General features: G+C 40.4%; 1 protein-coding gene across 1 annotated transcript in view; it reads left to right on the forward strand.

Moving 5' to 3' along the window:
- The window catches only part of PLA2R1 (phospholipase A2 receptor 1), a 946,386-nt gene that overhangs the window by 565,244 nt on the left and 364,539 nt on the right, over positions 1-16,603 (forward strand). The window contains exons 10-11 of the mRNA XM_085645464.1: positions 867-973; positions 14,064-14,233. Coding sequence (XP_085501590.1) covers positions 867-973; positions 14,064-14,233 — 277 coding nt within the window. The remainder of the gene's footprint in view (positions 1-866; positions 974-14,063; positions 14,234-16,603) is intronic.

Raw genomic sequence — 16,603 nt, forward strand, 5'->3', positions numbered from 1 at the left:
AGCACAGAGGGTTAATTTGGCTGCCGCAAAGAACATGTACCATTCAGATCACAAAGTGCATACAATGTAAATAGGTCAGTGGTTTGCTGCTTTTGTCTGAGAGTTACTTTGTTACTTGCAGTTTATAAGTTATAATAATCCTAACATAGAACAGTAAGCTACTAAATATCATCAAAGAGCTACATGCAAACTGCAAGGTATAGATTATACCTTTATGATTTTTCCCCAATCTTGCATTATGTTAATGTTGAAAAAAGGACTAATTCGGATACAATTCAATTCTGATTATTAAAGAGAACCCTCAACCATGGTGTTACATTTTAAATTCTTAGCTTGTGATCATCCATTCCAAGCACTCTTAAACTATCCTGCTGCCAGTATGGATGACATGTGACTCCTGCACCTTGTACTCCTTTGTCTTACCTATCATTTCCTACACACTGATGTACACACCTATTATTGATTGTCTCTGTGTAGTGTGTGTGATGTAAAGGGCTCTGACACCCTACACTGGCATGAGTGGTGGCAGCGCTACAAAACTAATTAAATGCATCTGAGAGAGAGCAGTTATGGAGACTTGAGGGACACTGTTAAAGGGTGCTTGTGAGGGAAAACGTGGCAGAGATGGTCATTGGGGGCGCCAACAAACATTGTCGCACTGGGCGCCACCAGCACTAAAGCTGGCCGGCTCGCTCTCATAGGCTGTGCAAGGAAGGGTAGAAACAGTAGATAATCAGGGAATTAGTCATCATATTTGCTTATTATTTTTATGTGTGAACATGTACCTGTTTTGACAGAGAAACCTAGATATTCTCATTGGCATTATACACCGTGTTTAACACATATCTCAACATTATATATTTTAGGAATGGGAAAGGCATGGTGAATTTTGCTACAGAATTGACAACACTTCACGAAGTTTCGAAAATGCATCAAGCAGACATCACTGCCCCCTTCTAACAGTAGCAAACAGGTACTGTGTTTAGTCCTATAAAGAAATCTGGTGCCTTGTTGGACAAATATATAACAATGACGTACAGGATAATTCATAGATAGGAGATATGATTTTAGCTTGTGTTTTACTGCTGAGTTATATATAGTATCTAAAAACAAGTTTACGTCATTTTTCAGAAATATCACTAATATGTTTTTAAATACAACCTGCTCTGTAAGATAAATGAAACAAAGGAATATGGTGATGCGATGGGCTTGTCTTCATTTAAACAGTCCAATACATAGTAAATTGGAATCATTTCTGATCAAATGATTAATGCTAATTTGTAGAGTGTCATCATTCACCATTAAAATGCAGAACGTCTCTCCATACCATCAGCCATGCAACTCTTTTTCACCCATGCAAAAACGAGTGGGACTGAAAGGAAACTTACTAGCTGGTTCTCTTCATACCTCAGTGACAGATCCTATATTGTAAACTTGACAAACTGCCTTCTCCCAAAGTCCAACAGCTTGCGGGTTCCCGCAAGGTTTATTTCAGGTCCATATCATCTGTAACTTACCATCTTCAACTTCTATGTGGAATCGTAAGTGAGGATCTCAAATTTTTCCAAACACAAAACACGAAGGCCCTAGATACTGTTTGGCCTGAAATAATGAATCCAGATAGTAACTCTGCACCTAAATGTGTCTTTTGAATTGGAAATAACTTGTAAAGCCAGGGCGCACTGTGCTAAAACTAAACCGTCTATTCCAGAACTAGAAAAGTGTAGTAAGACATTCTTCTCCAAAAGGTAGCGGTAACATAGTTTCCTCAAGACCTGTGATTTTTACCAGAAAATTCTCTGTTGGCGCAATCATCATTGCCATTCTGAAGCATGAATATAGCAATTTCTGCAGCAAAGAATCCTTTGATAGAAAGTACACCTGCAGGGGAAAGAAATTGTATACCCTTTGCTTTGCAAAGAATTATATTACGCCACCCTTCTCTAAATAAAGTCAGTTGCATTTAAATGTACTTCATTGGTATCTAAATTACAAGATAAGACATTGTTATGATCATTAAAATGTAGAAAATAGGTTTGATTTGAATTCTGGGTTTATTTTTACCTGTGATATTCTTGGTGGCGACACACTCTGGGACCGATTACGATGTCGTGCTGAAACTTTCCACCCGAATCCTTGTCGAATTTGATTCCGACTGACTCGCAATGGGAGCCTGTGATCCGACAACACAGGCTCCTATAGTGAAAACGGGGTGGTTGTGGAAAACCCTGCACCCTGTCGCAGGCACTGTATGGTGCATGCCACAATGTGCATGGTTTTTCAGGGGGTCCCTTGGGTACCCCCACAGCACTCAACCGGAGGCCATAGGATGAAGTGAGGCCTTCTAGGGGCCAACAAAGACAGTTTCCGGCAGCCTTTTCTTGTTGGGCAAACCCAGTCAGGCTGTCCGTAGAGCTGTACAATTCGGCTCCGACCGACTCTGTTTCTCAAAATGCTGGTCAGAACCGATTCAGAAAGACAAATGGTTTCCTTTCTGACGGAGAGCATCGTAATCGGTCGGACGGAACTGTTTCTGACCGAGTCGGTGGATAGGTTTTAACATGGTTTAGGGGAATCCGAATGCAGTTCGGAGGATTTCAGCACATCATAATTGTTCCCTCTGTTTCCAACCTGCAAAGCATAAGTGACTTTGGGCTACTGCAAGTGGCAAAACCTCTTGATTTTCATCTTGACTGCTGAAATCTTCAGAGGGACAAACTTTTTAGTTTTAATTTTCAATTTGCATTTTCTTCAGTTGTTTTATTTACATTGTCAATGCATGTCCATCTAAAAGCATCATTTGCCATGATATAAGTAGAATGATATGGCAACTCTGATGGTTTTAAACAGATGCACAAAGAACACTCAGATTCCCTTGCAATTCAAGAAAGAAGAATACATACTAATATTTTTTAGGAACAAATGTGGTCACTACCTGATTACCCAAATGTAATTATGTGATGTAGGAGTCAAATTTGGTAAGCAGCTGCTGTGGCTTGGGAAATGGGAAGACATCTTGAGACATGTCCATGTTGTGAAAGATAGACAGGTAAAAAGGGTACAAGGAGTCAAATAGATGGCAGAACATTTTGCAATTTATGTTCAGGCATTTTATAAATCCAAACTAAATTATAACAGTGGTCCCATGAATTATCTGTTTTGGATTGTAAGACCACAAGCAACATGATCACCAAAACAAACTCCATTTTGGCAGAACCAATTTCAGTGGAGGAAATTAAGATAGCCTTAAAGCAGCTGCAGATGAGTAAAATGTTCAGGCCCAATGGGACACCTATGGCATTCCATAAGATACTAGCAAAACCAAAATACTAGCGAAAATCCGAGTGAATAGATTAGCTCTGAACATACATACGTTCATACACCCAGATAAGTCCAGGTTATGCTGTCCAAGTTGATTAGACCAACTATGTATCTATTTTATAGCAATCTATCATTAACTGAAGCTCTCACTGTTCTGAGTACGTATGTTTAACTCACTGTATCATCATCCATCAATCAATCAAATGCATTGGTTAAGCACTCAGCGGCTTTACTGGAAGTGTCCCAGTGCTCAAAGCAAAGTCTAATATCATACAGCATCATCAAGAAATATTTCTAAGTCAAACAGGCACATTTTTAACTCTCTTTTAAAGATGTCAATGACTGAGCCCTGCGTACCCTGAGCTGTAAGGCAATCCAAAGCTTTGCCATGAGTACCATGAAGGAACTCCCTCCATGATTGTAAGGCCTTAAGGAATTTTGGCGTCCACATCAGGCGGAGGTTGTTAGACCGCAGCACTCTCTCTTGTTTGTACAGGCCCAGTCTATTCCTCAGGTAAAGAGGGTCCCTGCCTGCGAGAGCTCTAAAGGCCAGCATGGGGATTTAAATTTAATGTGCTCCACCACTGGAAGCCAGTGAAGATGCTTTAAATGTGGAGGATATGCTGGCAAAAAGGGACTCAATGAATCAGCCTGGATGCAGCATTCAGAATGATCTGGAGTCTGTGAGTCAGAAAGACAGACAGACCCATTTTATGGAAAACAATTTTACGGGCCTCCTCAGCAGCTTTATTGAGGTTTTAAGTTTCAGGAAGCAATACGATTAAATCTGTCTTATTGGAGTCATGAAAGAGAGTGCAGAGTCAAACATGACACCCAGATTCCTAGCAGATGTGGTAGGATTCAGTGAAGGGTTAAGTTCTTCAGGTCACCAAAGGTTTGATGGGGTGGGAGGTGCATTGGCTGAAGAAGAGGACTTCTGTCTTGTCAGAGTTAAATTTAAGAAAATTTTACTCCATTCAAACAGCTATTTCTTTAAGACATTACTTAAATTTACAGAGTGCCACCTCCAAATACTCCTGAGAGGAAAACAGCAGTTGGGTGTCATCCACATACGAGAACACTTCACACCCCAATTTTCAATCAAGGATCCAGTGGGTACAAGATATAGATTAAACATTAGCGGCCTCAAGGTCAATCCCTTAGGCACCCCACAGACAAAAGGTTTTGTGGATGGGGAAAAAGGAGGGCGATAAACACATTGGGATTGTCTTCTAGGAATGATTTAAGCCAGGAAAGGACCATGCCCTGGAAGCCAAATTGGCTGCATCTTTCAGAAAAGTGGTGTGAGACACTGTGTCAAATGCTGCAGATAAATCCAATAATACCATCATGGCTGAAGAGCCACTATCTAGATTTTCCCTTACAAACTCTGACACCGCCAAAAGAGCTGTTTCAGTGCTGTATCTTGCTTGGAAGCCCACTTGAGAATCATGAAGAAGACCATTAGCCACTACCAATTTTTCCAGATTCTTAGCAAGGGCATGTAGCAGCTAGATCGGCCTGATATTGCTTAAGACACCTGGGCCAGCATTAGGTTTGTTGAGAAGAGGTAAAAGGAACACATGTTTCCAAGTGGCTTAAAAAACGTGGGATTTTAGAGAAGTGTTCCAAATTTTATTAAGAAATGGGTTGACATAATGGGCCAATATCCTGAATATTTGAGGGGGGAAGGGTCCTCAAGAGAACCAGACTTGCATTTCTCAAGCTCACTGAGTGAGTCTTCTTGTAAGATTTGTAACTAGATGGAGGAGCTATCCTAGTTTCACACTAGATCCATCAGCGAAGGTAGAATAAAGGTTATGAGTTTTCTTATTGACGAAAACAGATAGCTTGTTACAGAGTTCAGGAGTGGGTTTAAAGGCACTTTTTGCAGCATCGGGGGAAAGAAAGGGCTTTACAATATTAGATGCTTCACTAGAGGCATTATAGGAAGCCTCAGTAGGTGACAAGAAGCGCTCTCCATTTTCTCCATGAAGGTTCTCCAGTTACGTTTTTTACACACCTTTCTCTGCTCTTAGGGCACCAGGGAGCAGAGGGCTTAGATCTTTTCGCTTCAATTACGTTTTGGTGCTGCACTGATCCCCAAGAGGGTAATTGACCCTCTGCATCTATTTATTTATTTGCTTGTGTATTACTTCCTATCGTGTGCACTAGACACCACACCACGTTCATTTGGTGCTGCAGAAGTGCGACGGATCCCACAGGACCTTTCAGGCGCGAAACATGTAGACCTTTTGAGTTACCCAGGCACATTATGTTTTGTGGGGTAACACTTAACCTAAGCGTTTTTTACCTTGGCAAGGGTACCGGCATATTAAAACGTATTCTCCTGGTAACCCTTAGTCAATTTTAAATCACTGCACGCACTTTTACACTTCTTTCTTAGGACTCCCCCTGCACACCCGCCTGCACCATATGGCAGTTCGCAGAAGATCTCCGACAAAGTGACCCTTCGGGGGACCCGTAGGGCATTGTAGCGCCGGCCCGACGAGAAGCAACTGCCCGATGATGAAGCATGACATCCTTTGGGGACAAGACTTGTTCTTCCCTGTCACTAGTGAGTTCTAGGCCTTTCCCATTTTTCCTTCTTCACCTTCTTTCAAGGGTGTGAGTGACACACTGCACCCCTCCCTAGGAACAGTGTCCCCGTGTTTTTGACTTTACGTTTAACTCCTGGAGCATGGGCACTGGACCTTTAATCAGCTCCTGGTGTCCCCCCCTCTTTTTTGACATAAGAATAGAGTGAGCCACCATGTTGAAAGCAGCTGAGAGATGAGGAAGAATAAGGATAAAAAAATGTTCATTGTGTTGGGAATGGAGCAGAGTGTTAGAGAAGGAAAGTAGTGTAGATTTAGTTAATAGACTAGATAAGAGAAAGAAGATAATTAAACAGAAGAAAAGAAACAATTTAAGACAAGTCAATATGTTCCAGTAACTTAGTGCCAGGTGTACAAAACATTTTTCTGGTAGCAAATGCTCCAATTCTGAGTTTGCAACCTCGAAAATGCTATTTGCAATCAAGTAAGCCCATTTTAGGCACCTGTAACTATTTTCTGACTCCTAAAATGAGTTTAGAAATAGATAAGGAATTGCTATTTGGTAGATGTGTATTTTAGCGGCTGTAAACCATTGAAACGTTACAGGCCACCAAGTTAGGGTGGTGCCTGTTAGACCTGGCATCCTTGACGTGGTTTTCCCTCTTACTTTTTGCCTTCAGACCTCCTGATTTTGCTGACCTCATTTTTTCTGGTCACATACCTCTACACATATTACCACTGCTAACCAGTGCTAAAGTGCTTGTGTTCACTCCTTAAAATGTGGTACATTGGCTTGTAACCTATTGTCATATTTAATTTACCAAAGTAAAGTAGCACAACCTGTGCCCAGGGCCTGTAGCTTAAGTGTTACCAGTAAGCCTGCAGCACTGATTATGCCACCCACTTAAGTAGCACTTTAAACATGTCCCAGGCCTGCCTTTGCAGCCTGTTTGTGTGCTGTTTTAACCTGCCATTTCGACCTGGCAAAGTAAACCTTTTGCCAGGTTCAAACCTTTCTTTTTAATACATATAAGTCACCCTTAGGATAGGCCATGGACAGTCAAGAAAGGTGGGTGTTATGCATGTAAAAAGTAGTACATGTACATTTTAGGTTTTACATGTCCTTGTAGTGAAAAACACTTACATAAATGTGTCACTACTGCAAGGCCTACCTCTCCAACAGTATAATATTGGAGTTATCCTATTACATCTTATAAGTGTAATTTCCAAATGGTAACAGGTATTCAGTTCATGTTTGGTGTCTCTGGAATTGTAATAAAAAATCCTAACTTATGATGATGTCAGATTTTAAATTACAATTTCGGAAATACCACTTTTAGAAAGTTGGCATTTTCTTGCCCTAGCCATGTGGTGCCTGCAGCCTGTCTTTAGGTCACGTGACCAGGTGTAGTTGACAGTTGGGATTTGTGTATTCCTCCAAGACAGCCACACACACAGGTGAGCTTAGGTGTGACTGGATGGCCCATCACTGGCAGAATGGGAGGGAGAAGCTGGACCCAGCCCCACTTACACTTGAATAGGATGTGTCCTGTCTCAACTCAAAGGGCTGCAAACCCCCTGTAGTTAGTCAGGACCAGGAAGGCAGGACACCTGTGCATCACTTGAAAGGCATGCCTCTAGAAGCTTCTCCCCACTTCAAAGGCACAACTGGGTATAAATACTGGACCTCAGATACCACCACTTCAGTACACTTCTGGTAATACTTTACCAGGAAGAAGGACTGCTGTGCTACTGAAATGGCTGCCAATCTGCTGGACTGCTGCTCTGAAGGACTGCTGCCCTGCTGTGCCGACCTGCTGCCGGCTGCCCTCTTGCTTGGGTGAGAAGAACTGGACCTGCATCGCTTGAGCCCAAAACCCAAAGTGACTTGAAGGTCTAGTTGGCTGGCCTACTGATCTGAAGCATCAGGGACACAACAGGCTTCCAACAACCTTGCATCTGCACCTTTGACTCTGCCATCTGTGAGTCTACCCTGCCACGTGGTTCCACCCCTGGTCTTGGACCCTTGGAAGTATCTCTTCTGCTACGCAACACAAACCCAAGCAGAACCGTCGCATCACCGCTGCTCCGTGGATTGGATGCTTTGCAAAGCCCCGCATCACCACAGCAGCCCCATCGGAAACGCCACTGTCCAACTCATCCTCAGTGCGGGCCCCTGCATCCCTCATTGATGTCAGCCTTGACAATGCCAGACTCCGAATCTCAAGCCCCATTGATGGTATCCTCAACAACGTTGCAGGCCTTGGCTTCGCAGCCTCGCCGCATCTTGGAATAATCAATGCATCGTTTTTGCTGTGCAACGCATCTTTGATGCAGATCCTCACAATGCTCTACATACCAGGATTTAAGGTACTCTGTTCAGCATGCCTAACTGGTTCCCTGTAGCTGGCCCTCGCTCCATCACGAGCGGCCTGAATTTTTGCCTTTGTCCAGGAACGGTGTGACCAGATACCCACAGTTGGCGCTTTGTGCTTTCTGGTGCTATTTTCACGAATATCTTTAAACTTGAATATCTCTAGTTCTACTGACTGGATTTTTGTTGTTTTGGTCTTGTTTTATTTATTAACCCCTTTGATGCTAGGCCTTCCCCCTCACCCCTTGTGCTAAGCTTTTTTTTGCTATTGGGGGTGGTTCACGCTTAGGCCCCTGTAACTTTCTGTCCAAGGTATAAGGTATTCACGTCAAATTTGTGTCATTTCTTTCCAACACCCTGACAATTATAAAGGTACCCAGGGTTTGTGTATTCTCCTGGAGCGGACCCAGAAATGAGCTAAAATACAGGTAAATGTTTTTTTTTTAAGTGGGAAAAAAAGTGCTGCAGAAGAAAGCATCTGTTTTTTCCCTGCAAACAGTATCAACAAAGTATTTGTGGTGCTGAAATCACCATCTTCTCATCTTTCATGGACAGGCAGTCTTTTGTCAGAAAACCAAACTTGTCTACACAGTTTTGGCATTTTACGGGGGATATAGCCTATTTTTGCTATTTTTGGTGCTTTCAAACTCCTTTCGGTTAGTGGCAGAAATGGGTATGAAACCAATAATGGATCCTAGAAAGCTATACATTTCAGAAAAGAAGACACAATTCTGAATTTAGAAAGGGGTCATTTGTGTGGCTCCTTCAAGGTTTTCCTATAGAAAGTAACAGTTGAAAAAAAAATATTGAAATTGAGTTGAAAAAAACAGCCATTTGTGCCTACATTTTTACCTGTAACTTCTTCTAACTATGCTACATTTTTTTAAGTAATATACCGTTACATCCACAGGACTCTTCTGGTTGTGGCGATATATCAGGCTTGTAGGTTCACCAAGAGCCCGAGGTATCCAGAGCCACTAACTGAGCTGCACCTTGCAATGGTTTTTTGGTAAAATATAAAGAATGAAAAATAGGTATCAATGAAACCTATGTATTTCCAAAATGGGAACAAGATATGTAGTTTAGAAGCAGTTATTATTTGCACATCTCTGAATGTGTGGGTAGTCATACTAGCATGTGAATTAGGGGGTATTTTTCAAAATGTCTTCTTTTTTCACACGCTGTCTTACATTTGGAAGGCAGAAATGCATAGAAAGACAACCAGCAATAACACTTGTTCTATTATTCTTTGTCTCCTGATAAAAATGGTACCTCACTTGTGTGGATAGGCCAAGTGCCCGTACAGGAAACCGACAAAATGCAACATGGGCACATTTTTCCAGTGAAAACTATCTTTTTTTGAAATGTGTCTAGCTGTGGATTTTAAACCGTAGCTCAGCCGGCAGCCAAGGAAACCTAGCAAACCTATATATTTTTAAAACTAGATACGCAGAGCAATCCAGGATGGGGTGGCTTGTGTGGCTCTCACCAGGTTCTGTTATCGAGAATCCCTTGCAAACTTCACACATTTCTGTGATGGAAAGTTCTGGAATCTGCATGGATGCACAAAATTCTACCCACCCAGTATTCCCCAAAATCTCCCGATGAAAATGGTACCTCAATTGTGTGAGTAGGCCTAGTTCCCACGGCAGGGAAGGGCCCAAAACATATTGTGGAGACATCAAAATTATCTATCACAAGACAACCTGGTTTTGCAAGCGGGTCACCTGTGTTTTTGGTCCCGGGCTCGGTAGCCATGAATGGTAGTCAGCATGTAGACATCTCTCCTGTCTGCAAACTTCACAGCTAGAAGTTCCTCCCTATTCAACGCACTGCTCATGCTTTTGACAAACAAGTTCTTTTGGAAACCTTTACGGTTAGAGTGGATTGTGCCGCAAGGAACAGTGCCCACTTTGGCCAATTCCCTGGACAACTGCATACCAGTGTCGATGTTATGTACATATAAATGGTGACCTTTGTTTAAAAGTCCTCTACCAAGTTCCCACACTATTTTCTCACTCACTCTGAAAGTGGATGGACAACCAGGGGTCAATCCTGGAATCCCTACCGGTGTACAGCCTGAAATTAGAGACATATCCACTCCTACTGTCACACAGCATATACATCTTAATTCCATAACGTGCCCTCTTGCTAGGGATGTACTGCCTAAAAATCAAGCATCCCTTGAACAAGACCAAAAGACTCATCCACAGCTATTTCTTTCCCTGGAGCATAGATCCCAGAAAATCGATCTACAAAGTGATTAATGACAGGCGGATGCTTAAAAAGATTGTCACAATCAGGGTGATCTCGTGGCAACTCTAAACCATTATCGACAAAATGCAGCACCCAAAGCAGAAGTAAATAACAATCATGACTCATGATTGCTGGAAATATAGCCGTTGCCATCAAGGGACTTGTAGATCAATATGAAGACATCGATGGCTTCCTTATCAAGCCCATCAAAAAGTTAAACCGATGAACTTCTTCAACTCTTCCAGATTTGTGGGAGTCCACAAGTGATGATGTATGTAGGAGTTCACCTATTTTTTGACAGGAGATACCTTTGTTGGTATATTTTGTGTAAGCGAGGGCAGTCAGTTAATGATGAAAGCTTTGTATTTGCTGTTTATTACATACTGCACCGGCAGCAATACATACATTTGCTTTAACTGAGTTCCATTCTTCACACAGATGCGAGCATGATTTGTTAAGCATGCTTCATACTCTGCAAGTTAAAAATAATAAAAACAGCAGAATATTTGGTAACGGACAGGTTTCATGAGCAGCATATCTTATAAAGACATAAAAGGCAGTGCAGGCTTGATTTTTGCAAAGGCTATAGCGTAGCAAGAATACCATGGTCCCTAATGCAAGCAAGAAAAATGGTAACCTTCTCCTAGGTTTGGGAGTGAATAAACCATCTCTTATTTGGCTATCTTTGGTCCCCAAAATGTCTGGGCTGTGTTGCAGCTGCACCTGCAGAACTGTTCAATACTATGCCCCTGAGCTAAGACAAGTTTACATATCAATCAAGCACAGTATTTACAAGTCAGTTTATGTGCGTGTGGACTTACCTGTTTTTTGGTCTATCGCTTATTTAACCAAATTACATTTAGCTAGTGATTACTTTAAGCTGAAAAAAGCACAGACCGTGTACTGTGAACATTACTGACTTGACAGCACTTCACTGAATGTGTAGCCTGTAGTAGCGGAAATCGGCCATCTGTATGGAACTACAGCTATGAGAAATAAGAACTAGCAGAGCCAATGAACAACATCCTTCATTTAAAGGGATTCAGCTTAAAATCCACTCTGGTTCAAAGCGATTGAAAAATTTAAAGAGTGTCACTTTCTAGTGTTTCTGAAGATAAGGGTGTTTGTAGAGCAGTGTTCAGCAGGACCTCATGTGACTTACAGCTCTTCCTTCCTCATTGTCAGTGATTGCAAGCGGCTGCTACCAAAATAAAACGGAAAATTGCCAAATAATAAAAAAAAATGCACTTATCTGCTTCTTTCACTGCCACTCTGTCTGCGGGATGCCTCAGTGCTCCATTATTCCTAAAGTCCTTGGGCCAGCACAGGTTCCCAGACTCCCTACCCAATCCAGGCACTGCTCTCATGCTGTGAGAGCAGCGCCTGGATTGGTCTGAGCGGCTAGTTAGGTACTCACGAAGGGACTGGGAGCCTGCGTCATTTTTCCACCTTGCTGTACAATAGAGCTGGGTGGAGAACTTCTAAGTGCGCATGTCTGTTTGGCTGGCCTAAGGCGGCCGGCCAAACTGACATGCGCACTTACAAGTGCCCTCCACTCCATCTCCCAGTCCCTGGCTAGTGTCGAGAGGATTGCCAGGCCCCACCCTTGACTCTGCAGCATCGGCTACCGCTGAAAAATAATACGATAATAAAATTGTTTTATTATTGTTTGAATTTTTATTCTCAGGCGGGCAATGCTTCTCCATCATTGCAGAGAAGCCGTCGCTGTCTGATTAACTATTCTCACTCCAACCTGAGCACAATAGGGAAAGTGTTGTACTTTGTAGGGGAAAATTCAACTTTTCCCAATCCAAAACTGAACAACAGTATGGAATGTGTTGAACAAAGGAGGGGGTCATACTATTCTCATTCTAACTTAAGCAACATAACGGAACGTGTTGGACTTCAGAGACGTCAGATTTACTATTTGCGCTGCAATGTAATCAACATTAGGGAAAGGTATGGACTTTGAAGGGTTCAGATTTCGTATTCACACTCCTAAATGAATAAAAAAATCTAAGCAATGATAAGAAATAAACGTAAAATATATTTCCCCACCTATTTTGAAAAAATATATACTTTTAGCATTATGTTATTTATATAAATATGAAAAATTAAGAATATAAATAAAACAATATTCAAAAGCATTTACCAATGACAAACATTACATTATATCTAGATAAAGCACTTCCCACCCTGCTACTAAAACAACAACACCCACAAAAACAAAAATAATATGAGAATAAAGTTGCAGTACTCAAATAAAAAAAAATATTTTGAAATTAATAATTATTTATAAATATACGAAAAAATAATAGCAATAATTAATATAACCATTATTTCAAACAATAGTTTACATAGCCAAGATTCTACTTAACCCATCAACAGTTAACATTTAAAACAATAATGTACCTATTTAAAAAAAAAATATCCAGTAGATAATTTATAAATAAAATAATTTGCATAATTAAAAATCAAATTAACTTATTAAAAGTTATAAAATAAACTATTAATAGAAACAATTATAGAATATATATTGAAAAAGACTTCCCACCATACACCCAACAAACCCATCCACCTGCCAATGAATACATACATTCAAATACAATAGAAAAAGAAATATATTACCACAGCAAAAATAAAATAATCTATACTGTAAATAATTTCACATGATGAACATTATAATAATAAGACAACATGTAATACAACATAGCAAAATAATAAGAACATGATATTATATAAAACTGTATTTAAGAAAAATGTAAACACTCACTATAACAATATTCTTGCCTGTGATATTCTGTACTATGCTATACTTGACATCTCTATATTGTATTCACAAAATTTGAGTCAAACTATATTTTTGCAACTATACTGATCTTGTCACCATTTATATAGCCTGTCCAACTAATTATTTAACAACTACTCAACTCATAAAATTACATAAACTGAATGAGTTATAGATTAATGCATTGCATTCTGTGTGCTGTTGGGTACTCATTGTCAATAGAACTTCCAAGTGTAATTACATAGATAATGCACAATTTAGGATTACATTTGAAATGGCTGGTTTCAACCAGTAGTGAAAACATATGTGAATTATCCAACAAGATGTTTCTTGTGGGCAGGCTAAAATCATGTCATTTATATTTACAATTACTAAAAACTAGAACAATAGAAATGAAACACAGCAATGATAACTATAAATATTTTAGAAATTCATATTTTATCAGATCCAGTTCCAAATTATTTACTAGTCCCTTAGCGGTTTGATCCTCAGCACAAACCAAGTCACTGGACCAGAGCAGAACTCTTTATGTGGGCAGGAGAGTGAGGGTCCTGTAAAGGTGCAGTGAATTGGTCCTGAGTTTTCCTGTACATTTTTTGCAGTTGTCTTTTCGGAATCTAACAGGGTCCTGAGGTTATTCGAAAATGCCAGGAAGAAAAAGGATTCAAAACAAACGAAAATGTAATGTTTGTTGTATTGTAGTGACTCTAATTTTTCACGTCACAGATATCCTCCTCACTATCTTTTCTTTTCTTCTTTATTCTAGATTTGAGCAAGCTTTTGTTAAGAGCATGATTAATAATTTGGTGACATCTGAAGATAGTTATATTTGGATAGCTCTTCAAGACGAAAATAGCACAGGAGAATACAGATGGAAAACAAATAAAGGGAGTCCTAAAGCTGTAAGATATACAAACTGGAATAAATATCAGCCAAGTGAGTAAATATTGAAGCGTTCCAATTCTGTGGTAGTGCTTGTTGCTGGTTTTGGAAAAATCATGTGTTTATGAGTAATCATGCACATGCAGTTTGGAATAGGAATACAGACCGTTAAGTAACAAGGGACCAATTAAAATTCGAGCAGTGACATCTACAGGGGATACAGTGCCTGCCCGATTCTGAGTTCATTGGGTGCAGACATGCAGCTGGTGTCTCCCCCTATGTTTCCAAGCACAGATTGTCCTTGCTAAGAACATGAGAGATCTGTGGGTGGAAAAGCTGTCAGAGTCGGCACTAAACATATAGGAAAATACCTCGTAATTCTGGGTTATTCTTCATTCTGGCTATACAAACTTGAAATTGTACAGTACTGGGTAGAAGTGTTAATCTCTGTTTTGGTATTCTTGGGCCGGATTCACAGAACTAATCTGAGACAAAATCCTAAACGTACTACTTCTGGTATTCACAGAAGGCACTTACTACCTTTGGTAGTCACAGAATGCACTAGCTACGTTTGGTTAAACTTACTACTTTTGGTATTCACAGAACGCATTTAGTAGAAGTAAAGTTAGTTTACTATTACTAAATGCCTTCTGTGAATACCAAAAGTAGTAAGTTTACCCAAAAGTAGTAAGTTTAACCAAAAGTAGTAAGTGCATTCTGTGAACACCAAAAGTAATAATTTTAGGATTTTGTCTCAGATTAGTTCTGTGAATCGGGCTCCTTGTGTCTAAGGGGGGTTTTATGTTGAATGATTGTGGACAGGAATATCATATGTCATAAATGTTTTGGCAAATATATCACTATACAGGGTGTAGGATATTCTTTTATTAACTGCAGTTGGACAATAGTTTTGTAAGTGGTATGTAGTAAACAATATTTATTTCACAAAACAATCTGAGCATTATTTTCTATAATATAATGCCTCTCTTGCCGTGCAGTTCACTGTTGAGGCCTAAGCACGACATGATTACGCTTTTCAGATGATAATTTTTTTTTATATTCGTTGAAAGCAAACAATCCGGCACACCGGCATCCACAGGCTCAAAGTATGAAGAAACTGAGATGTTGAGCTTTGCTTACAGTTCTTAAGAACATTTCTAAGCTGGACCCTGGTCGATCACCTTAGCTAAGTACACATCTGTTTGCCCCGGACTTTGATTTCAGACTCTTTGCAATAATGTTGAATTGGCCGAAGTGTGTATATTGAGGCGGGTCAAAAAATGTCTAATTTTAGAGCTACAAATAATTGCTTGATCTTTAGCTTTCCATTTTCGCAATTTCTAACACTTACATGTATCAGTGACAGGGCCTAAATTAATTTAGCTGATTACCACTGAGTGGTGCATACCCTCAATTCGCAATATATTCAACCTACAGCAGCATTCACAACACTTGTCACAGGTACCATTACCACCTCTGGGCTTCATTGGTTCTCTTTATAGCTAATTGACTGATCCTCCTTCTCGGTCTTGATGTGACGGGGGTGCTTAAACCTCAAACGTCTAGTATAATCATTATACAAATCCCACCTCTTGTCGTATGGACCGTTTGTAGTCGAAGAGGTGAGAAATTTAGAAGTGATAATTTACATACATTGCCATGAACAGTGAAGACCAATGGGGCTGGATAGGATGCGACAAATAGAATGGAAGTAAGTTTAAAGAAGAGGATGTGACCTTACGGCTAGAGCGGTCGACCTCAACGCTGGGGAACCGGGTTTTAAGTCTCAACAGGGACACTTGACATCTTGTGATTCTGGGCAAATCGCTTAATCTCCCCGTGCCTACCAAAAAAATGAATGTGTCTGCCTGTAACGCAGAGCTCTAAGACCTTTCGGTCACGTTTGTGCTAAAACTCCGGGGGAAAAAATGGATAATCAGATAATTAAATCATAAGCATTAGTGGTACAAATTTAAATTGTCAAAAAGCCAATATTTTAGCATGCGAAGGAACAAAACCAGAACCAGTATTACATAAAGAATGCATCCTATCCAGAAGGTTTCTGATGAGAGAATAGAAATGCTATGGCATGAAGCCTTTGCAGTCAGGCAAGGGAGATTAGCAGAGGCAAGAAGGATCTACTCAGCTCGAAGTCAGCAAGTATCTCTGCACACCTATTATAAAGAACACACAAATGTATAATTCAGGAAAATGCTTATTTGCAACATTACAGCTTGTTCCCACTCTTGAGAGCCAATCATCTCTTTCTGGACTCTTGGAGCAGGTGAACTCCCATCGTTCCCATGTTATTACAATAGTCCATGCATCGCTATGTCCTTAAATTGTTACACTGGACAGACTATCAGGTACTATCAGCTCTTCCACAAGACTCCCTTCCTGGCATCTTCTCCTCATTCTGATGGG

The sequence above is a fragment of the Triturus cristatus genome, chromosome 3_1, assembly GCF_964204655.1.
Source record: "Triturus cristatus chromosome 3_1, aTriCri1.1, whole genome shotgun sequence".
Lineage (NCBI taxonomy): Eukaryota > Metazoa > Chordata > Amphibia > Caudata > Salamandridae > Triturus > Triturus cristatus.